Source organism: Uranotaenia lowii, chromosome 2 (assembly GCF_029784155.1).
Source record: "Uranotaenia lowii strain MFRU-FL chromosome 2, ASM2978415v1, whole genome shotgun sequence".
Classification (NCBI taxonomy): Eukaryota; Metazoa; Arthropoda; class Insecta; order Diptera; family Culicidae; genus Uranotaenia; species Uranotaenia lowii.
In genome coordinates, this window is record NC_073692.1 from 225,506,388 (window position 1) to 225,525,406 (window position 19,019).

The 19,019-nt window shown below is 32.4% G+C and overlaps 1 protein-coding gene and 1 non-coding gene across 4 annotated transcripts in view; one reads left to right on the forward strand and one right to left on the reverse strand.

The window, feature by feature from the left end:
• LOC129744301 (sodium/potassium-transporting ATPase subunit beta-2-like) overlaps window positions 1–19,019 on the forward strand; it is a 120,985-nt gene that overhangs the window by 11,320 nt on the left and 90,646 nt on the right. For all 3 annotated transcript variants that reach the window (XM_055736764.1, XM_055736765.1, XM_055736766.1), the window contains exon 2: window positions 2,175–2,483. In XM_055736764.1, the coding sequence (XP_055592739.1) occupies window positions 2,339–2,483 (145 nt within the window). In that variant the 5' untranslated portion in view covers window positions 2,175–2,338. The remainder of the gene's footprint in view (window positions 1–2,174; window positions 2,484–19,019) is intronic.
• LOC129750211 (U6 spliceosomal RNA) lies at window positions 14,850–14,951 on the reverse strand. Its single transcript, XR_008738343.1, has one exon. It is a non-coding gene; the product is annotated as a U6 spliceosomal RNA (small nuclear RNA).

A 19,019-nucleotide genomic window follows, 5' to 3' on the forward strand; every position in this document is an offset into this window, starting at 1 on the left:
AATGAGATAGTGTACCTACAAAATGAACTGATGTATTTTATAATGTTTTATCGGTACGGTACGGTATCGGTAATAGTTTTTTTTTTCTTTATTTAGTGAACATAAACCGTATAAGTTCGAAAACTGTTGTCGGTCTCTAAGTTGTGTATTCAGTAGGAAGTGTGTGTGCAAGAGTGCTTAGGTCCTAGGTATATCTTAAAACTAAGCTTAGTGACTACTACTACTACTCATTTAAAGGATATGAGGGAAAGGATATAAAGGATAGGAAATGAGGAAATGGGAATATGGGATAGGGATAGGAGGGGAAGGGATTTCAGATAATTCCCACACCAGGTTGTGCGTAGCAAGGAAACCATTTCCTGTTTCCAAATCTCCCAGGAGTCCATATTATCGCAAGATTTACCGCGCTTGCATTCGCGTTGCTTCGGTTGATGACGAATTTCTTGGGAGGACTAGGCGTTTTAAGTTTGCATTGGTTTTTGGCGAAGCCTAGTAACGCTCCACCCCCCGAGTAGTCATACCAGCTATGTACAGTATGGTTTCGTCAAGGTGGGCGGGTGCTTCTAGGCTGAGTTTCATTAAAAAGATATCTTTTAAGGGTGGACTTGAAAAGCGTCAGACTTCTAATATTTTTTATGTTAGAAGGTAATGTATTAAAAAGATTTAAGCCTTTGTTCAGAAAACTATTAGAAACCATTGTTGTTCTTCTTCTATTTATGTAAAAAATCGAGTTTACATTGCCTCTAGTGTTGTATGAATGGATTTCCGAAATAAAAGTGGGGGTAAAGTTTGTTTTTATTAAGTTGTTTAAGATCCTATAGATCAATACACAATTTTCAAACTTATTCAAAGTATGTAGAGAAAGCACATTTGCAGAGTAAAGTTGATCAGTGGGAAACAAAATTGGCAGACTTTTAACAATTTTCAAAGCTCTTTTTTGTAGTGTTAAAAGAGGTTTTAGATGTACAGAAGCAGCACATCCCCATATACTGTTCATGTAAGTAAAGTGCGGGTGTATGTAAGCGTAGTAAACTTTCCAAGCAATTTTTTCGGAAACAAAACGTCGTACTTTTTTCAATGCAAGAATATATGAGGTGACTTTGGAGCTTACTCGGAGTATATGTTCATTCCATCGCAAATTTTCATCAATTAGGAGTCCAAGGTATTTAACTTTAAAGACCTGCTCAATTTCTATACCGTTCCCAAAAATCGGAACTTTTTCTGATTGTCTTTGCAAGTTAAAAATTATGAAATTTGTTTTTTGGAGGTTCAATGCCATATGATTTTGATTGAAAAATGTTATAAGAATATTTGTGTCATGCGTAATATGTTCTTTAAGCATGTCGAGGTTTTCCACTATGTATGATAGAGTTGCATCATCTGCAAAAAGCTGCAATTTACCTTTCAGAGAAAGAGTAAAAATATCATTTATATACATGATGAACAACAAAGGCCCCAAGATGGAACCTTGAGGTATACCACATTTGATAGGTAAAGTTTGACTATCGCTGGAGTTAATTCTCACAATAGTTCAACAAATGAAATTGACAAAAAATTGCTAGATAATATCACATATGTAAAATATGCTATTATGACAGTCTCCTTCTATTGTCGCTGTCTCCATGACAAGCGACATTGGATTTTGTAATTACATATTCACATAAGCCTGAATTTCCATACACCCGGGCGATAGAACAATGCATGCGAGGACGTCTGATTAAATTTAAATAATGCAATTTATGTGGATAAACCCCCAAGCATTGCTCGCTCCGGAGAAATAAAGAAACCGAAACCATAAACAAAAAGCCAGACGCAGCGGCACCAACTCACTCCTACGAATGAGCGCCATCTTGATAGAATGTTAACTAACCGAACTTTACAAGAAGACAAACGCATGGCGGCTTGCGTTCGTTGCGTTGTGATGTTGTGGCGAGACTTTCCCCTTCCACATCCGTAAGAGGCTGCAAAATGTATGTCCCAGTTTCGCTTTCCCGATCCGGAAAGCCAGCTCCGGTTTTGGCAGAGCACATTTTCCAGCCGACCCCATTTTCGTCGATGTGGTATCGCTTATCCGGAACCGTATGAAAAACTTTTCCTCGAAGACTTTCCCGGTGTTCGATCCTACGGGGGAATTTATTATTGTGTGTATTTTTTTCCTCTGATCCTGGGGAAAGGAAATCAGCAGGTTTGACTCGGTCTAGGCGAAACAGGCCATTTAGCAGGGAAGTCACGCTCGGCCCCGGGGAACGTCATAAAAGAGTGTGAATCGAAAATCGAATCCGGCAATCTGGTCCTTCATTCAACACAGCATCAGTAACAACAGAAAAAAAAAACGAAAATGCCGAAACCAGTGGAAGAACCGTTCGATCAGTTCCAGCAGTACTACCGGACGCCCTCCAACAAAACTGCCATGCAAAACTTCCAACTGTTCCTATGGAATCCATCGGAAGGAGTCATTTTTGGCCGAACGCCCTCCAGCTGGTGTAAGTAACCGAAAAATGTTATGTTTATGACACCTCGCATGTGGGTCATGTTGACCTAGGTTAAGGAATTAGATTTTATTACTGATAACGAAAATTAGAGAGCTAGTTTTTTTCAAGTTTCAATACTATCAAAACCTCTATGAATACATTTTCGGGGTTTGAAGCCTAAAGTAAAAGAATGCAAGTTACTTCACATATCCATTCAATTTTTAACGGTCTCCATCGAAAGACTATTGTCAGCGTGGAGAAATGCAGATGCTTCTTTGATCCGCATAAATTTCATAGAAATTTTTTATAAACTGCAATAATCATTATTCGAATCAATTGCAATCATTACAATAATCATCATTCCTTCATCGTTTTCGAGTAATTCAGGGTTATAAAATTTTCGGTCATATTCTTGTACTTTGAATGCAAATCATACAGATTTTGTGAACGCTGACTATTGCCTTTCCATGGCGACTGTTAAAAATTTGATAAATATGGGGAGACTTGATCCCTTTTTCTAGTTTTCATCATTTTTTTTCGGGAAATTTTAGATATTTGAAGTCATCTAAAAAAATGAGAAGGAAACCTCATCCCGAAGATGTACTACAAGCATTTTCGAAGGATGAAAAAAAGTGAAATTTTAAAAGTAAAAATAGAATTGATCCTTTATTAAAGTAGATATGTTTTTTTTTTTTTTGGGAGACCCTCAACTTTGGCAAAAATCGAAAGATGATAAGTCCAAGACCTCTTTTAATCCTATATCACTATTTATTCACCAGTATTAGGAAAGCCGAGTTCTCGAAACTTGTCTTCAACCCTTAAGTCAAACCAAACTTAAAGTAGAAATTGTATTTTTAGACATAATCAAATTATTGAGTTATTTTTAGGTGAATATTACCTATTGAATAAATACAATCAATCTCGTGATCGTGATCAAGATCTATTAACAAGAAAAAATATCTTTTTGAGCTCTAGGGGTGAATTTTTCCCAAAACGATCATTTAAGAAAACTTATTCTGAATGTATAAATTTAGAGTTTATTTCTTTGAAAAACTGGCATTATGAAGTTCATATTATAATCTAACGATTGATTTTTTTTTAAATAATTTAACATTGTTTTATCATGTCAAAAACAATAGAAAGTGACAAAAAAAATCTTCAAACACATTTTGTTACATTTTTCGCCCAGATTTCAATGATGCAAAATTTTCTTATGGGGTGGGATGAATAAACCCATTGGGCTTAAAATCCCGGGAAAAAATAAAAAAAGCAAAATTATTGTTTATTTGCATCAAGTAAGTAGGCAAATCGTTTAAATAATTTTAAATTTATCTATTTCTTTTGATAATATAATTTAAAAATTATTGGTTTCTTCTCAAATGGATCTTAATCATTGAATGTAACTTTATGAGTCAGTTTTCTTTAAATTATTTGTAAAAAAAATTATTTAATCTCAAATCCAATCGATCAAATATGTTAAACACAACTATAACAAAAAAATCAATATGAATAAAGAACTACTAGCAGCATTTGAGGAAGGTTAAGAAGTAACATTTTTGAGTAGATATATTCATTCAAAACATGTTTAACAGTGTACCCACAGACAGTTACTCATTTTTTTATATTTTGTGCTCTAACAGACTACGCTCCCCAAATCAAACGAAACCTTCTAGAACCCATTTTATTTTAGCTGGAAAATTTCAAGGAGCAACTTTTGTTCTAGGAAAAAACTTTACAAATGAGATTTTTTATACAATCTTTAATATTTTTGCATAACTACAGGAGCTAAAGAATTTTCAGTACTTCTCAAATTTTGAAACATATCAACACTGACCCATAGCTTCACTGATAGACATAAGTATTCGATACTTGGTGTGTTCTGTTGCAATTTTCGTTATTTTGACGTATTCTTTTCTTCTTATGGAAGAAAAGTTTAGTAGGTATATGAAACTTTATGCACTAAGATTGAAAACATTAACCAGAATCTATTTACATAAAAAATATAAAAACATTACAAACTATTAAATAAAACTATATTGAAATAAATGCGGTAAGTAAGAATGTGTCGAATACTTTTGTCCTATTTCGTGTTTTTTTTTTGTAGATTTCATAAAAATTGGCTTAAAATTAACTGAGATATTTCAACTCATATGGAAAATAAGTATTGTGCATATTTTTCTAATTGTTGTCGTACTTTCCCAACCCCGCCGTGAGACGCAGTTTATGTTTCATCTCTCCTTTCTAACTTTGAATTTTTTCTCAAAAAATAAATCCAGACTGCTACTAATTCTTTGAACCAACTAACTGGTAATAATTTTTTTAGATCGAAGAACACAATTACCAAGGATTTGCCATGCCATGGTCCATTTGCGGTTTTCTCATGTTTTCAAGCTTCTTCTAGCTGTAACTTTTGATAACTGCTTGTCAAACAGTTTTGAGTAACAAGGATTGATAGATTAACAATTTTTTTATTATTAAGCGAACAAATGCAACTATTTTAGTAAACGCCACCTAAACGCGGAGCTAGATAGTTAAATCACAGAAATTAGTAACAGACTTTTATTTTTAAAAAAAAACACAGCGTTCGATGATTCTAAAACTTTTCATATTTCTCGTAGCCTGGTCTACAATGTTACATGAGTTATTCTTTATTCGAGGGGCATATGAGAAACAAAGTGTTCTAAAGAAAATCTTGTTATAAAAAAGTTAAAATAAAACTAATTTATAATTTTTTGTTTTAGGAAACTTTTAGGAAATCAGAATTTAAAAAAAGGTTTATGATATAGCTCAGTTGGCAAGTTAGTTGCTTCCTGAGCCGATGTCCGCGAGTTCGAGCCCAAGATTAAACATCGAACACAGTTGTACCGGATAAGTTTCTCAATTACTGTCCACCAACTGCAACGTTGATAAAGTCGCGAATGCCACAAAGATGGTAAAACGACTATAATCGAAAAAAAAAAGAATTTTAAAAAATATTATTGTTGTAAAAGAACTTAAAAATGAATTAAAAAGTTAAGAAAAATTTCTTTTATTTTTTTTTTATTCGGGCATTGTTTGAGCAAAAATATCATAGACAAAAAAAATGGTAATTTTTGAACACGAGTCTCATTGCTGGATTATTGAAGAAATACAGAAAAACAGAGTTTCCTACTTCACCATATGGCAACACTTTCATTTCATTTCATTTCAAAATACAAATCGTTTCATCCTTCAGTTAGTATAGCGAACACATCATATTACTTAAATATCAGATACCTGTAACTCAACCAATCAAATTTATTCAATATAAATACCCCTTTGAAGTTAGGGCAGTAGTTGTCCATTTTTTTTCCACTAACCGCCCCCTTTGCTGTATTTTCAACTAAAAACTCAATCAAAGTATTATAAACATTGCATTAAACGAGGGTTGGGGACCATTTTCGATCACCGCTAATTGTTATTATCGATTTTGGTTGATATTTTTCGGTGAAAATTAAGTCAAATCCAAACAACTTCTTTACGTTTCGGCTTACTGTTTTGTTTCGGCCATCTTCAGAAAAACTGTATTTCATAATTTTTTTTTTATATAGAATATAATACAAAAAATGTTTTGTTAGAATAATCACACAATTTTCCGTCACTTTTAACTACACTAGAAGCACTTACAATTGTTTCGCCGTGTGCTTTCCTAACGGCTGACTCAAAGTAAGTTAGACAGCCGTTAGGAAAGCACACGGCGAAACAATTGTAAGTGCTTCTAGTGTAGTTAAAAGTGACGGAAAATTGTGTGATTATTCTAACAAAACATTTTTTGTAGTATATTCTATTTTTTTAAAAAAAATTATGAAATACAGTTTTTCTGAAGATGGCCGAAACAAAACAGTAAGCCGAAACGTAAAGAAGTTGTTTGGATTTGACTTAATTTTCACCGAAAAATATCAACCAAAATCGATAATCCTGGTTATCAAAAATCTTTTTCTGCTAAATTTAACATAAATTTAACAATTGCTGCAATTTCGAAAAGATAAAAATAAGTCAAAGATTTCAAACTTGTGTTTACAACATTTCAAATTTCAATTTGAATTATAACAGCATTAACAAGTCTTAAAATTAACATAAATTCCAATAACCAAGACCGTGCGAACGGGGGGGGGTTAGGGGTTTAACCCCCCATGGAGATTTATTCAAAGTAATTTTTTCAGTGTAAGAAATTAATTTACCATAGTAACAGGAAATCACTTCATCCCAAAAGGTTTAAATAAATAGGCCTAAGACGTTTATTCTACAACAGTACATAACATTTACAAATTGAAACTAGTTTTTAACTTTCAATTTCGATCTATAATTTCAAATAAACCCTATCTTGTCTTTGAAATTGGTTTTTATTTAAAAAAAATATCTTAACAAGTCCATCCATTACGTTATTTCTAATCATTTTTATAATTATAAAACACTTTTATATCATAATAAATTAAATGCTGATATGAAATATTCTTCAAGAGACCAACAAATTTCAACATCAACTTTAATTTGTGTTTATTTATTTTTTCTAAATACTTATAAATTATACAAGGCCACCACATTCACATTTAAATCGGGTGTAACGAATTTAAGAGCTAATTTTTATTATTAAGGTGTTTTGCAACTTAAAGAATATGTATAAATTATATAAGAAAATTTTGCACTTTTCTGATAAAACTTTGAAACATTTAAAACAAATTGAATACAAAGGTTTTTCCCCCAAGACTTTAAGTTATTTTGAATTCTGCGAAAGAAAATCTTTTACAAACCTATTTCTAGTTTGTTCGTTTTCCCCAATTTTGTAAAATAATAGATATTAAACGAACTTTTAAAGATGTTTTAACTAAATTGCATTTGAGATATTTTTGAAGCAAAAATCAAATCGTCTGGCAGATTTCGAGAAGTTCGTTTATTTGAATCATCAATTTAATTCTATAAAAAATTATGTAGATGAAAAGAAATTAAATGAATAAATAATAGAAATTAGTGAGTAGAGTTTAATAAGAATCGTTTTCATCACATGACATCAATTTGTTCCTAATGGAACAAATTTTCATATTTATAATCGTGAAATGTTCTTACTAAAATATCATGACTTTTACCGACAAGGTCGATCAATTGAGTTAACATTTTATTATAATTTGCAAACAAATTAACCAAGTTAAGCAGTACTTTTTTCAAAATAAATTTACCGACCTTAATAGTCAATTTTTAAGGAAATTTGAACAATATTTAATAAATTTGTCTTTGTTTTTTAAGTTCAAATTTTTGTGTTTTGAAAACATATTCTTCTTGGTAGCCTTATCTAAATTTTGAATAAAATTACTTTTGCTCTAGTTTTTGTCCATGAAAAGTTTGAAAAATGATTCTAAGCTACCTTAAAGCTTAATTTAAATGGGCAATGTTGACTCAATAACTATTAGATTTTCTTCATTTTCCTAAAGCTTAAATTATGACAAACGTTCCACATCCAGATCGCATTAGCGTTATCACAAAAAGTTAAAGTTGTTTCAAGTATAAAATGATTTTTTAATCTTTAATCTTATTTATTGAAAATTTCACCAATGTTTTCACAGTCAGAAAATCAAAAGAGAATGGATTCAAATGGGATCATACATAGATTCAGATAATTACAGATAATTTTTATGATTTCAGAAGCCCTCCAAGACTGGTCACAAGATTTCTCAGCCGATCTTAATGTTTTAATATTAGGAAATATTTTGAAAAGCAAGATTCTTTGTTTTAGTTACGTATTTTCTGTAACTAGTTTGAAATAATTTAGACATTTTTTAATGGATTTTGATGAGAATGTTCAATTAATATTATTGAAAGTTTAAATTAAAAAACTAGCACCACTTGCGATCATTTGTTCAATGGGACAAAATTACTTGAGGTTTTTTTCAATGTTCATCAGAACAAAGTAATGAAAACAAAGTTTTCTCTTGAAACTACAGATAAAACTAAAGTGTTTTCAGCGATAAACTGAAAAATGATGAAAAAGCAAATGGGACGGACTTGCTATGAGCGGCAGTATAATTGTTAAACACTTAAAATATATATTTATTCAATTTATTGAAAAAAAATATGGGGAGTCACCGACCAAATATTTTAACATTTGGTGGAAATGAATTGGAAAAAGCTCGTCTTTCAACCCATGCAAAAATGAACATTACTGTATTTTTTTTTCTTTAACTCCTGTTACTAACCACACCGTGCCTTTTTTTTTTGATATTTTTAGCCAAATTTCAATTTCGAAACCCCCAACCCCCCATGGACGAGTCCTTCGCACGGGCCTGCAAATAACTCAATTCCATCAATTTTATTGATAAACGAGTAACTTTGGTAGTTTAACCATGAAAAATGTCACAGTTAAATTTTTGAATCGGTTTAGTGAAAGAGGAAAAGTTGAATAGGGTGAGTGCTCCTACTTTGGTCCTAGAGCCTACTTTAGTCCTAAAATGCCGAAAATTGAAAAAAATTCATTTTGCTTGCATAGGATAAAGATGCTGCTATGTGCACAACGAACTCTTATTCTTCCTGAATCCTTTCATACCGCTTTTTGCCATAAAAAGTCTTTCTGATAAAATTTTCAACGATTTTTAAAATGTGCCCCCTATTCAGTGGTGAATTAGACAGCTAAATTAGTGGGGCGCGTTTTGAGGAATTAGAGGGAATAAGGAAAAATCACATTTTTTAAGTGTCTAAGCCAAAGATTAAAAGGGAATTACTTTCACTGTGCAGAATATGAACCAGACAACATATTTTTCCTAAAATAAATAAAAATTAATGGAAAACCCGGAAAATTTGTAAAAGGTCCAAATAAAGGATACTTTGACTTTGATGTTCCATTTTTAGACCTAACATCACAAAAACTTTGTTAGAATACCAATCAAATCAACAAAGGTGCGAATTTTTAATTGGGGCATAATTCAGAACCAATATTGAACATTTCTAACATTTTTTGTTAGCTTTACGCAAATAAACTACAAGTTAGGAAACATAAAAAAGTTTCATCTATTGTTCTGCTGATGGGGCTCACGGGGAGTAAAAGTGTTTAAAATATTCATAACAGAAATGTTAGTATTTTTAGTCGTTTAAAAGGTGTAATACTTTTTCATAATAATAAATTATTAAAGATTACACTTTTAATGAATTTGTTTATTTTTTTCGATAAATCATACATTAAATAGGAAATTTAGTTATAGGCCCAATTAAAGGTACCAGTACAGTACCAAAATTGGAACAGTAGGTTCAAAGATGGAAATTTTGATCATCAATATCTTTGCAAATATTTCAATAATGGCCAAACCTATGTTAAAAATTCTCATTGAAACTTGTAGATAAGATCATGAACTATAAATAAATTTCTTGAAAGATATAAATCTCCCTTTTGTTTATGAGAAAAAAGAGATTAGTTAAAAACCACCGCTTAAAGGGTCCAAAGTAGGGCAACTAACCCTACTTAAAAGAATAGTAAGCCAAAATTTTGTCAATTAATTATTTCCTTAAATCTTACAAAGCTGTCGCCAGGTGTGGTCGTAGATTTTGCTCTTTGAGGGGGGGGGGGGCTATTTTACAAATTTTCAAAAATCAACCAATAGAAAAAACTTTAACAACTACAGTTAAACCGATCATTTTGAATGAGTAAAAGAAAGAGGGGGTGCTGCACACTACCCCTTCTTCTTCAATTTAAAAATTGCGTAATTATAGGAATAAATCAAAACTTTTTAAACCCATTTTCAATAGAAATTTATTTCGATATCCTTTGATACAATTTCAATCTGCGATTCTATAATCTTCCATGCAAGAAAATGTTGATAAAACATGATTTTCGTATTTTGTACACCTATCAGGGAGTTTAAAAAATTATTGACTTATGGAGGAATTAAGGAATCCCTCTCTATAAACGTCATTTCATAAATGAAAGTAATGTACATGTTGTTGAAGAACATTTTAGGAAACTTTCCAATTATCTGTTTTTCCTAAGCTTCTTCATATCAGCGCAAGGTTAGCATAAAACATTTTGATGATTCTCATTTTGCAACTATGTTTACGTTTGTTAAAAAAATATTTAAGATCAGTTTTTGATAATAACCGCTATGAATTAAAACTGATTTTAATTCTCTGATATTTTATTTATTATTCTGTTATATTTTTCTGACTAGTCATTCGGAAATCGAAATCGTGTTGTTTTTTATTCATCCTGAAATTCATTTCTCGTTGTGAATGGTGGTCGAAGAATTTTGTTTCTAAACATTATTCTGAGATCAAATAATGAAATATAATTATGAACTCTGTGATTTAGGTGCTCTACTCTAATTGGTTTGCTTTAGAAATTCAAGCTCTCATCCTAATTTTATTCAATCTGAAACAAATGAAATAAAATTCAACCTTTTCATTGCGAATAGTGAACAATTTGCTATTACAGTAGTTTTTCTATTTTATCACTGTTCGATTTTCCAATACTTACTAAACTCACGCTCCATTTAATCACGGTTATTGTTTAGATTTTATCACGATATTTTTGGAAATCATTCAGAAATCATTTGCCGTTTTTCTATTTTAGTTTCAAGTTTCGCAAAATTCACGGTTTTACCATTATCACGGTGAATTATGCGTGATAAAATCGAAAAACTACTGTAACGATGATTAAATGAAGCGAAAAATTGATTTCTTTTATTTCTTGGAGGACACATTATTCCCAATACTTTAAAACAAATTTAGAAACAATTGTAAAATCGTAAAACGAAGCATCTGATTAGCACAAGGCATTACTGATAGCACAAGGCAAAATACTTCACATTTTTACGAAGTGCAAAAAAAAAAGTAAGAACTAAATTTGACAGATTCAGAAGTGCTCAAGCCAAATATGCTTATATTTCCATTAAAGCATTAGTTTTGGTTTTGAGATTAAAAGCTCATATTTGAAAAGATGTAAAAAATAATTTAGTAAATTTTTGCTTTTAAAAAACTGTCAACAACAAAAGTCTTCGACAAAGTTATTTAATCAATTAAAATCTTTAATATTAAAAACGTTAAAAAACTCTTCAGTGATGTCAGAAAAAGTTAAAAAAAAATTAATTAAATTTTCTTAAAATGAGATTTCATTATTTTTCTAAAGCACTGCAGCTCTGAAACTGGAATATTCAGGCAAAATCTAGATTCTTCATTAAATGAAGGATAGTAAAAAAGTTTAAAATCAGATTTTCATCAATTATTGACAAATTTAAAAAATAACTTTTAAAAATTTCCACGTTCCATAGCACCAAAGCCAAAGATGATAGACCAAATCTGACAAAATATTCGAATTCATGATACCAAAATCTTTCAAAATCAGTTATCAAAATTCAAAACACATGCATTGAAATGCTATCATCTTGTGTAGTTGATATACTTCTTTAATGTAGAGCCGTAATCAGTTGCAATTGAAATAAATAACTATTTTGTCAAATCTTAAATTGGATTAAAACTTTAAATTTCCGTTGTATGAATGATCTGGAAAAAATGACGATATGACTGGTGTGAATCTTGAAACCCTGCCGAGTGCGGAACCAAAATTTTAAATATGATCTATACATTTTATCGAACCTTAAGTCAAAAGGTCCTTAAAAAATGGGTAAAACACCACATCAAAGGTGACTCATTTTATTGAATTCTTATTCAAAAACTTTTGATTGTTATGAATTAAAATAGATGTAGAGCTCAAGGTGATAATTTGAAAAAAAAATCTTTTAAAAAAAGTTTTTCAATTACTTTATAACCATATTATTATGATATGAGAGATTAACCAGCTGAAAGCTGAGAATATCTATAATAAAGATATTCAAAAAAATATTTTTATGAGAATCCAGGAATTTTTAAATAAAATTGCTTTTCTGTTCAATAACATTCAATTCCAACCGATAATGATGAAGAGACTGAAAGGATGAACAATTCTAGTATTAAATCATAGAATTTCAACATATTGACGACCAAATCCGAGGTATATCGAATTTTACTTTACGCTTTTTGTTACTATGAGCACAACTTCTCTTAAATAATCCAATTTATTTTTAAATAATATTCTAAAGAAGAAATACGATACTTCAATTAACTTAAAAATTCTAAATCAGCATATTAAATCCATTTGAGGTCCTTGGAACCAAAGAGGTATAAGTACATAAAAGCATATTTCGAGAAAACACGCTTTGAAGTTGTTGTATTTGGTCATTTTCAATATCTATGTTTTTCGTAAATTTGTATTTTCTTTCGAACGTAAAAGTATGGAAATAAAATTCCAAAAATCTTAGAAAATTATCCAATATAGTTTGAAATATGAAGAACCTTTTGGCATCATTCACTCAAAATCGATTATTTTGTCACATAGACCCCCTTTGGTTCAGTGGGCCTCATTTTATGTGGAAAAACGGCTCAGTGAATTTTTGAAATCTTTCGTTGTATGTTTTTCGCGGTTCTTAATGTGATGAATATATCACACAAAAAAGAAATTAAGTTAGTTTTCATTGGTTTTCGAGTTTTTTAAGATTTAATAATTTATCAGATTAGTTTAATCAATAAAAATTTATTATTCAGTAAAAAGAAAAAAAAATTTCAAAAAGAAAATCAATGATTTTAATTTTTTTTTTTTTTTGTATTTCGATTTATGACATATAACATCAGAAACAAAAAACTTTTTTACTTTAAACAAATCTTTAAATCAGCCAAAGTTAAGCTGTCATAGTGAAATTTCTTTATTTCAACTGGGATGGTCACGATATTTCTTCAAAAACGTAATCTTTTTTGACCATTTTGTCTTTCGTCTCAATTTTAAAACACCAATAGAATTATAATTTTTTTTTCTTCATAGATAAAATAGTTTTCATGTAGACGATTCCAAAATGGTATAATTTATGAAAATCTGCTCAGTAGTTTTGATAAGACAGCTAAAATAGTAATCCGAGTCTATATGACCTGTACCGTCAAATTGTCCTTTTTCAACCGACAAGGAATGTAAAGTTCCCTTGAACGCATACTGCGAATGAGCAAGGGAGTTCTCGAAGATTTTATTTAAAATAAAATGAGCGGTACAGAATTTACGCGATCCTACTTTCTTCTTATCGTCATATATTTTCGTAAATTTTTCACAACTCACAAACTGTTACAACTCACCGCATTTAGTACTGAAATTAGTTGTCTATTACCTACAGTAATCTAAAATCATATTTATGCAATAATTTAAAGTCCTTAAATTTTTTTTGTTTTCATTTGGCTCAACTAACGAATCTAGGTTCTCCATCTGCACATGTCTAGCTTTTGAGATGTTTGAAAAAAGTTTATAGCTCATATACGCCTGAATTGCTGCAAAAAAAACAAGGAAAACTGGTTGTATGGATAATTGTTTCCATAAAATTCATTCGACTTTCCGCATGGTTCATTCAATGAACCGTCGTGGTTCATTTGTGAACACACTTCAACACACCCCTCGTAAACACGAATCATGCGGCAAGCCTAGTGACACACATTTAACCACTCTACTCAGAAGTGTGTGTGTGCTCACATCTTCGGCCTCATGCTTTTCCTTGGATGAACGTTTTTACCTGAGCTTGCACCTTGTCCTACAAAACGCACGAACGAAGGAAGGCCGGACCAGAAAAAAAATGGTTAGGAATACAACTTCTACCAACATTGTCATATCCGATGCTTTATGCTACACATTTCCAAGCGTCGTCGTCGGTCGTCCAGTCATGTTTCGCTTGACCAGTTGGGTTGTGTCCCTTGGAATTTCGGCTAGTTGTCATTCTTAGCACGCAATTTCGAATGGATGGACGAACGAAGGGTTGATTATGTTGCGTTCTTTTCAATTTAACCCTAAGGTCTGGCTACTAGCAGCAGCGATTGCATTGGTAGGGGGAGATATCCGCACATTGTATAGAACACAATGCGATGGATTCGTTTGAATGCAAACATAGAATTAACATTTTAAAAAATTATAGGTATAAGCTTATTTTAATCTGTTTTTAATAATTTTAAGGATATTTGTTATTTTATCGCAAATCCAAAAACTCACTCAAAAAAAAATGTCATATAATTACCTCTATCTTATAATCATTTTTAATTTCAACACGTTAGATTTTCAAAGTTACTTAATCGGCACAGTTGTCTTCGTTTGAAGTGCTTTTCCATTCGATCCATTTGAAGAGCAAATACATAGGGTATGTAGTTACATTCAAGTATCTGCACGCTTAATTAAACATTTCTCTAGATACGTTATCTTTCAGAAATTACCTAATATAATACCCGTGTTGAGAAAATATACCTGATTTTCTATGCCCGTCGTAAGCTTGACCTGGTTTTCGAAGGCATTGATGATCTATTAGGAATATTGGAAATATTGCTTTTTTAAATGTAATACGCTTCACGATTTGGCTTGTCATCCTTGCGCAGATGCATTGCTAATTCCTTGGTTTTTCTCAAATTTGTCCGAATATTTGCCAAACACGTCTGATTAGCTTTGTGGTCACTTCAAAAGAGAAGGACTCATTAGGTTATAATTCATGTTATTTACATATGTACAAATGTGAGCACAGCTCTCTTATTAAGTCGTTTGTCGACTTAGTTCCCGAAAAGGATCATTTTCGACAAAATTCACTCCGTTGTCTCGATACCACTGAAGTACCTCTTTGCAGGAGTGGCAACTTGCCAAATCTGGCCGAAACTTTACTGGTCCTTTGTGAGATCTAATGTATGGAAAAAACGTTTTTCAGGCACTCCTCCTTGTACATTTTGGAGTCCATGGTCTTGTTTGTCACAAAAACCGGGGTTTTTCGTCCGCAGCACCAATTATCTTGCCAGATCAAACACTTTCTTGCAAACTCATAGGAAAAAACGAATTTTAACTTGCCGGGGACATCACCTCAGTAGTGGCTTTGTAAAATTTTTTGCTTGGAAGCTGACCAAATCCACCTTCACGTATGTTTCGTCATCCATGAGGATACAGCCGTCGTACTTCGTTAGAACCTTATTGTACCTAGCTACCTTATTGGCTACTACATTCTGCTTTAATGTCTGGTTTGGTTGCTTACTGGCCGAATAAGATCGTATTCCTTCTGACGGTGTCGGCATTGAATTTCTTGGCGATGTCATAGTCAGACTGCCCTGGGTTTGCCTAGATCGTTCTCAACACCTTCAAATTGCAGGTTCCGACCCTTAGTTCCTCTATGACGCTTGGTATGATCCTGACGATCGATAGTATGCATCTCATGGAAATGTTTGAGAACGCTGCACACGGTCGGTTTGATCAATTTTAACGATTTCGCGATGTTTGAACCTGACCTGACCTGACGTCGGGTTTTTGACGTGGGTGTCCAAAATTAATTTTTGTTTCGCGGGTTCCATCACATGTAGCTTTTTTGAAACAAAAACAATCGTAATGAAATTTTCAGCACTGATTGAGGAAACATTCCAAAACAAAATACAGTCAAAACATTCCAGATCCGACAACTAGGAGCGCTATGGTAAAATAAACAGTGCATCCAGATCTGAGATGATCCACGCTTTACGCATAGATTCGGTAATTGAAAATATAGACAAAAAAATGAAGGAAGATTGTTTCTGGACTTCAAAAAAGACTTTGACACGCTCGTTAGGAAACTGGATCGCTATGGAATAAGAGAAGTTGCTAATAACATCATTCGTAGCTACCTTACAGGACGGAAACAGTATGTTTTCATTCATAAAATAAATAGCTCTTTGGGACAAATAGAGGTGGGTGTGCCACAAGGTAGTAACATTGGGCCACTACTTTTTCTACTATAAATCAACGACTTATGTAACCTGCCATTACATGGTGCCCCCAGCTTACAGGGTCTGGCAATTGAAGTGCTACTTTGAAATAAAAATATAAATTGATCAAAACGAAACTTTTCATTTCAAATTAATTCAATTTCTCTTGAAAACAAATTATTTCTTCAGAATTCACTGGTAGAGTTCGACTTGTTCGCGTTTGAGTTTAACCACTCGCCGCAGATGGTCGAGGAACGCATCGTATGAGGCCCGCAGCTGTTCTTGTGGTATTTTATCCCAGGCTGCCACGAGATGTCACTTCAGGACCTCCTCACCTTTATGTTTCTTATAGCAGACTTCGGCCTCCAACATACTTCAAACAGCGAAGTCCATAGGGTTCAGGTCTGACGAACTCGCCGGCCACTCAGAGCTCGAAATGAACCCTGGAAAATGTTACGCAATCCAAAGTTGGGTTTTTTTCGCTTTGTGAGTCGGCGCCGAGTCCTGTTGAAAACCCCAATCCCTGGAACCGAATTGTCGACGTGCCCACGGTTCGATGACATTCTGTAGAACTAGTTCCCTTTATGTTTTTTGGTTGATCACTGATTCAACGGCATGATCTGTAGAAGAATCAGCTGATCTACAGCTTATTTACAAAGCATGTTTTTCGGATATTTTATTCTAAGACTTTGAATTACGAAAAAATAAAGTAGAACACTTTATCCGCTGATCCTTGTCAGAAAATCATGATTGATTTTGAAAATATAAATTTTATACAAATCGGTTCAGAAGTTGGTGATTGGGAGTTCCAGATTTTTTTTTTTAATTTAGTGTGCCTGAATAAAGATACAAGCGCTCAAACTTCCAATACATAATGTCGTATTGACACTCGAGAGCGAATTAGGGTTAATCAATTTGTTACTTACGCAATTTATCCATTATTTACATAAAAAAAATCCAGCAGTTTTTAGTTAATTATGAGTCAATTTTGCCCTCATTTTATCTTTTTATTGAACGCAGATGTTTGTTCCCAAGTAAAGAAAGGTTTTTTTCAATTAATTTTAAGCAATGAATAGAAATGGAATGAGTCCTAACTGGAGATGTATCAAATATTCGGTCGGTCAAATAGTGGAAGAATTCCCAACTGGCCCTAACTTGGAATAACATTTAAATAATTTTTTACGATTTTTTTTGAGTATTTTACAAAGACATACACCGTCTTAGTCGATTTAGGCTTTACAAACTGAATAAATGACGTGGACAACTTAAGATTAACATTAATGTTCAAATTTTAACAAAACAAACATTTTTTAAATTTATTTTCAAGTACACTGCAAAAAATCTACATTTAAATCGTATGTTTCTCCCACACATACGTTTCTGGAACTATTCAACCTATCGATTTTATTAGAATAAAATAATAACCACTATTTTCACACATAAACTTAATGTGCGGATAAAACATTCGGCTGATTGTTTCAAAATAAGCGTGTTGAAGCAGTTAAAAATCATCGAAAACTTTTTCGATGATATTTATATTTTGTTTCAAAATGGCGCGAACGCAAAATCAATCGACATCGATTTTTCACTTCACTTCATTTATGTGGTAAAAATGGATCGGAAAAGAAAGTGATGATAGTTTTTCGGATTAAAACACCTCAGCCAGGAAGAGAAAGCTTCATCCGGATGGAACCAGTTTGCTGCCACCAGAAAATACCGCTGCTAAGACCCTACCGCCGAAACGCTGGGATAAGTTTAACGGATACTGTTTCGCGGAAGCGGGAACCGATGGTCAATATTAAAGAAACTATAGGCTTGTTAGTCAATATGTTCAACAAATCTAAAAGGAACTACTTAGAGAGTAGGAAATTATTGAAGCCCCCGTAGGTCCACCCTAAGGACGGAAACTGCAACGCAGGTAAATACAGGCACAATTTTTTTTGTATTAGAATTGTTACAAATCTCAAATTTAATTTTCAGAAAGGGAAACAGTTTAAAGCTGTCAGCAGTTCACGATCACTGGATCTTCTCAGCACTGCCCCTGAAGTTTCGGAAAGTCGTTCTTACAAGAAAAAATCATAAATTTCGATTCCGGGTTAGCAAGAGAAGTTGCGAGCGGCTCGTTTAAGTTACCACGATTAGCATTGTTTTTGAAAATCGATTTATATTTTTTTTTCTAACAAAAAAAAACATGTAAATTTATCAAAAATGAAATTATTGAATAAAATTGGCTTTCAAATTATAACATTTTAACATTTTTTTAAAATTTCAATGAAAATAGGAGAAAAATAAACAACAAAAGGTTTCCTTAAATATTAGGGTCCACATATAGACTTCAAATGCAAAATTTCATAACGTACATTTGAACCGCATATGCCTTGTATGTGTCGGCACACATAACCATTCTATGTTTTGTGTTATATGTGGGACACATATTTTTTAATTGCGAGGCAAATTGCAAAAATCTATATAGGCTCACACATAGCCTCAATGTGTCGATTTCGTTGAGTGTATAGCTAATTTTAATTGGTAAAACATTTAGTTTTTTCAGGTAAACTAGCTGTTCCGTGCTTGCTAGACCAATTGGGAATTGTCCTATCAACATACGAACATTTCAACCTGCGCTTTTTAGAGCTTGTTATGCATTGCCTAAAATACTTTCCAATCATTCTTACCCGCACCTCTGAGATCGTGGCTGTTTTCAATTTTCTGATCATTTTATTTTGATTTACTTTTGAAAACCTCAGATCCTGCTTGTTGGATAGCTCTATTTATCAAAGCAAAAGC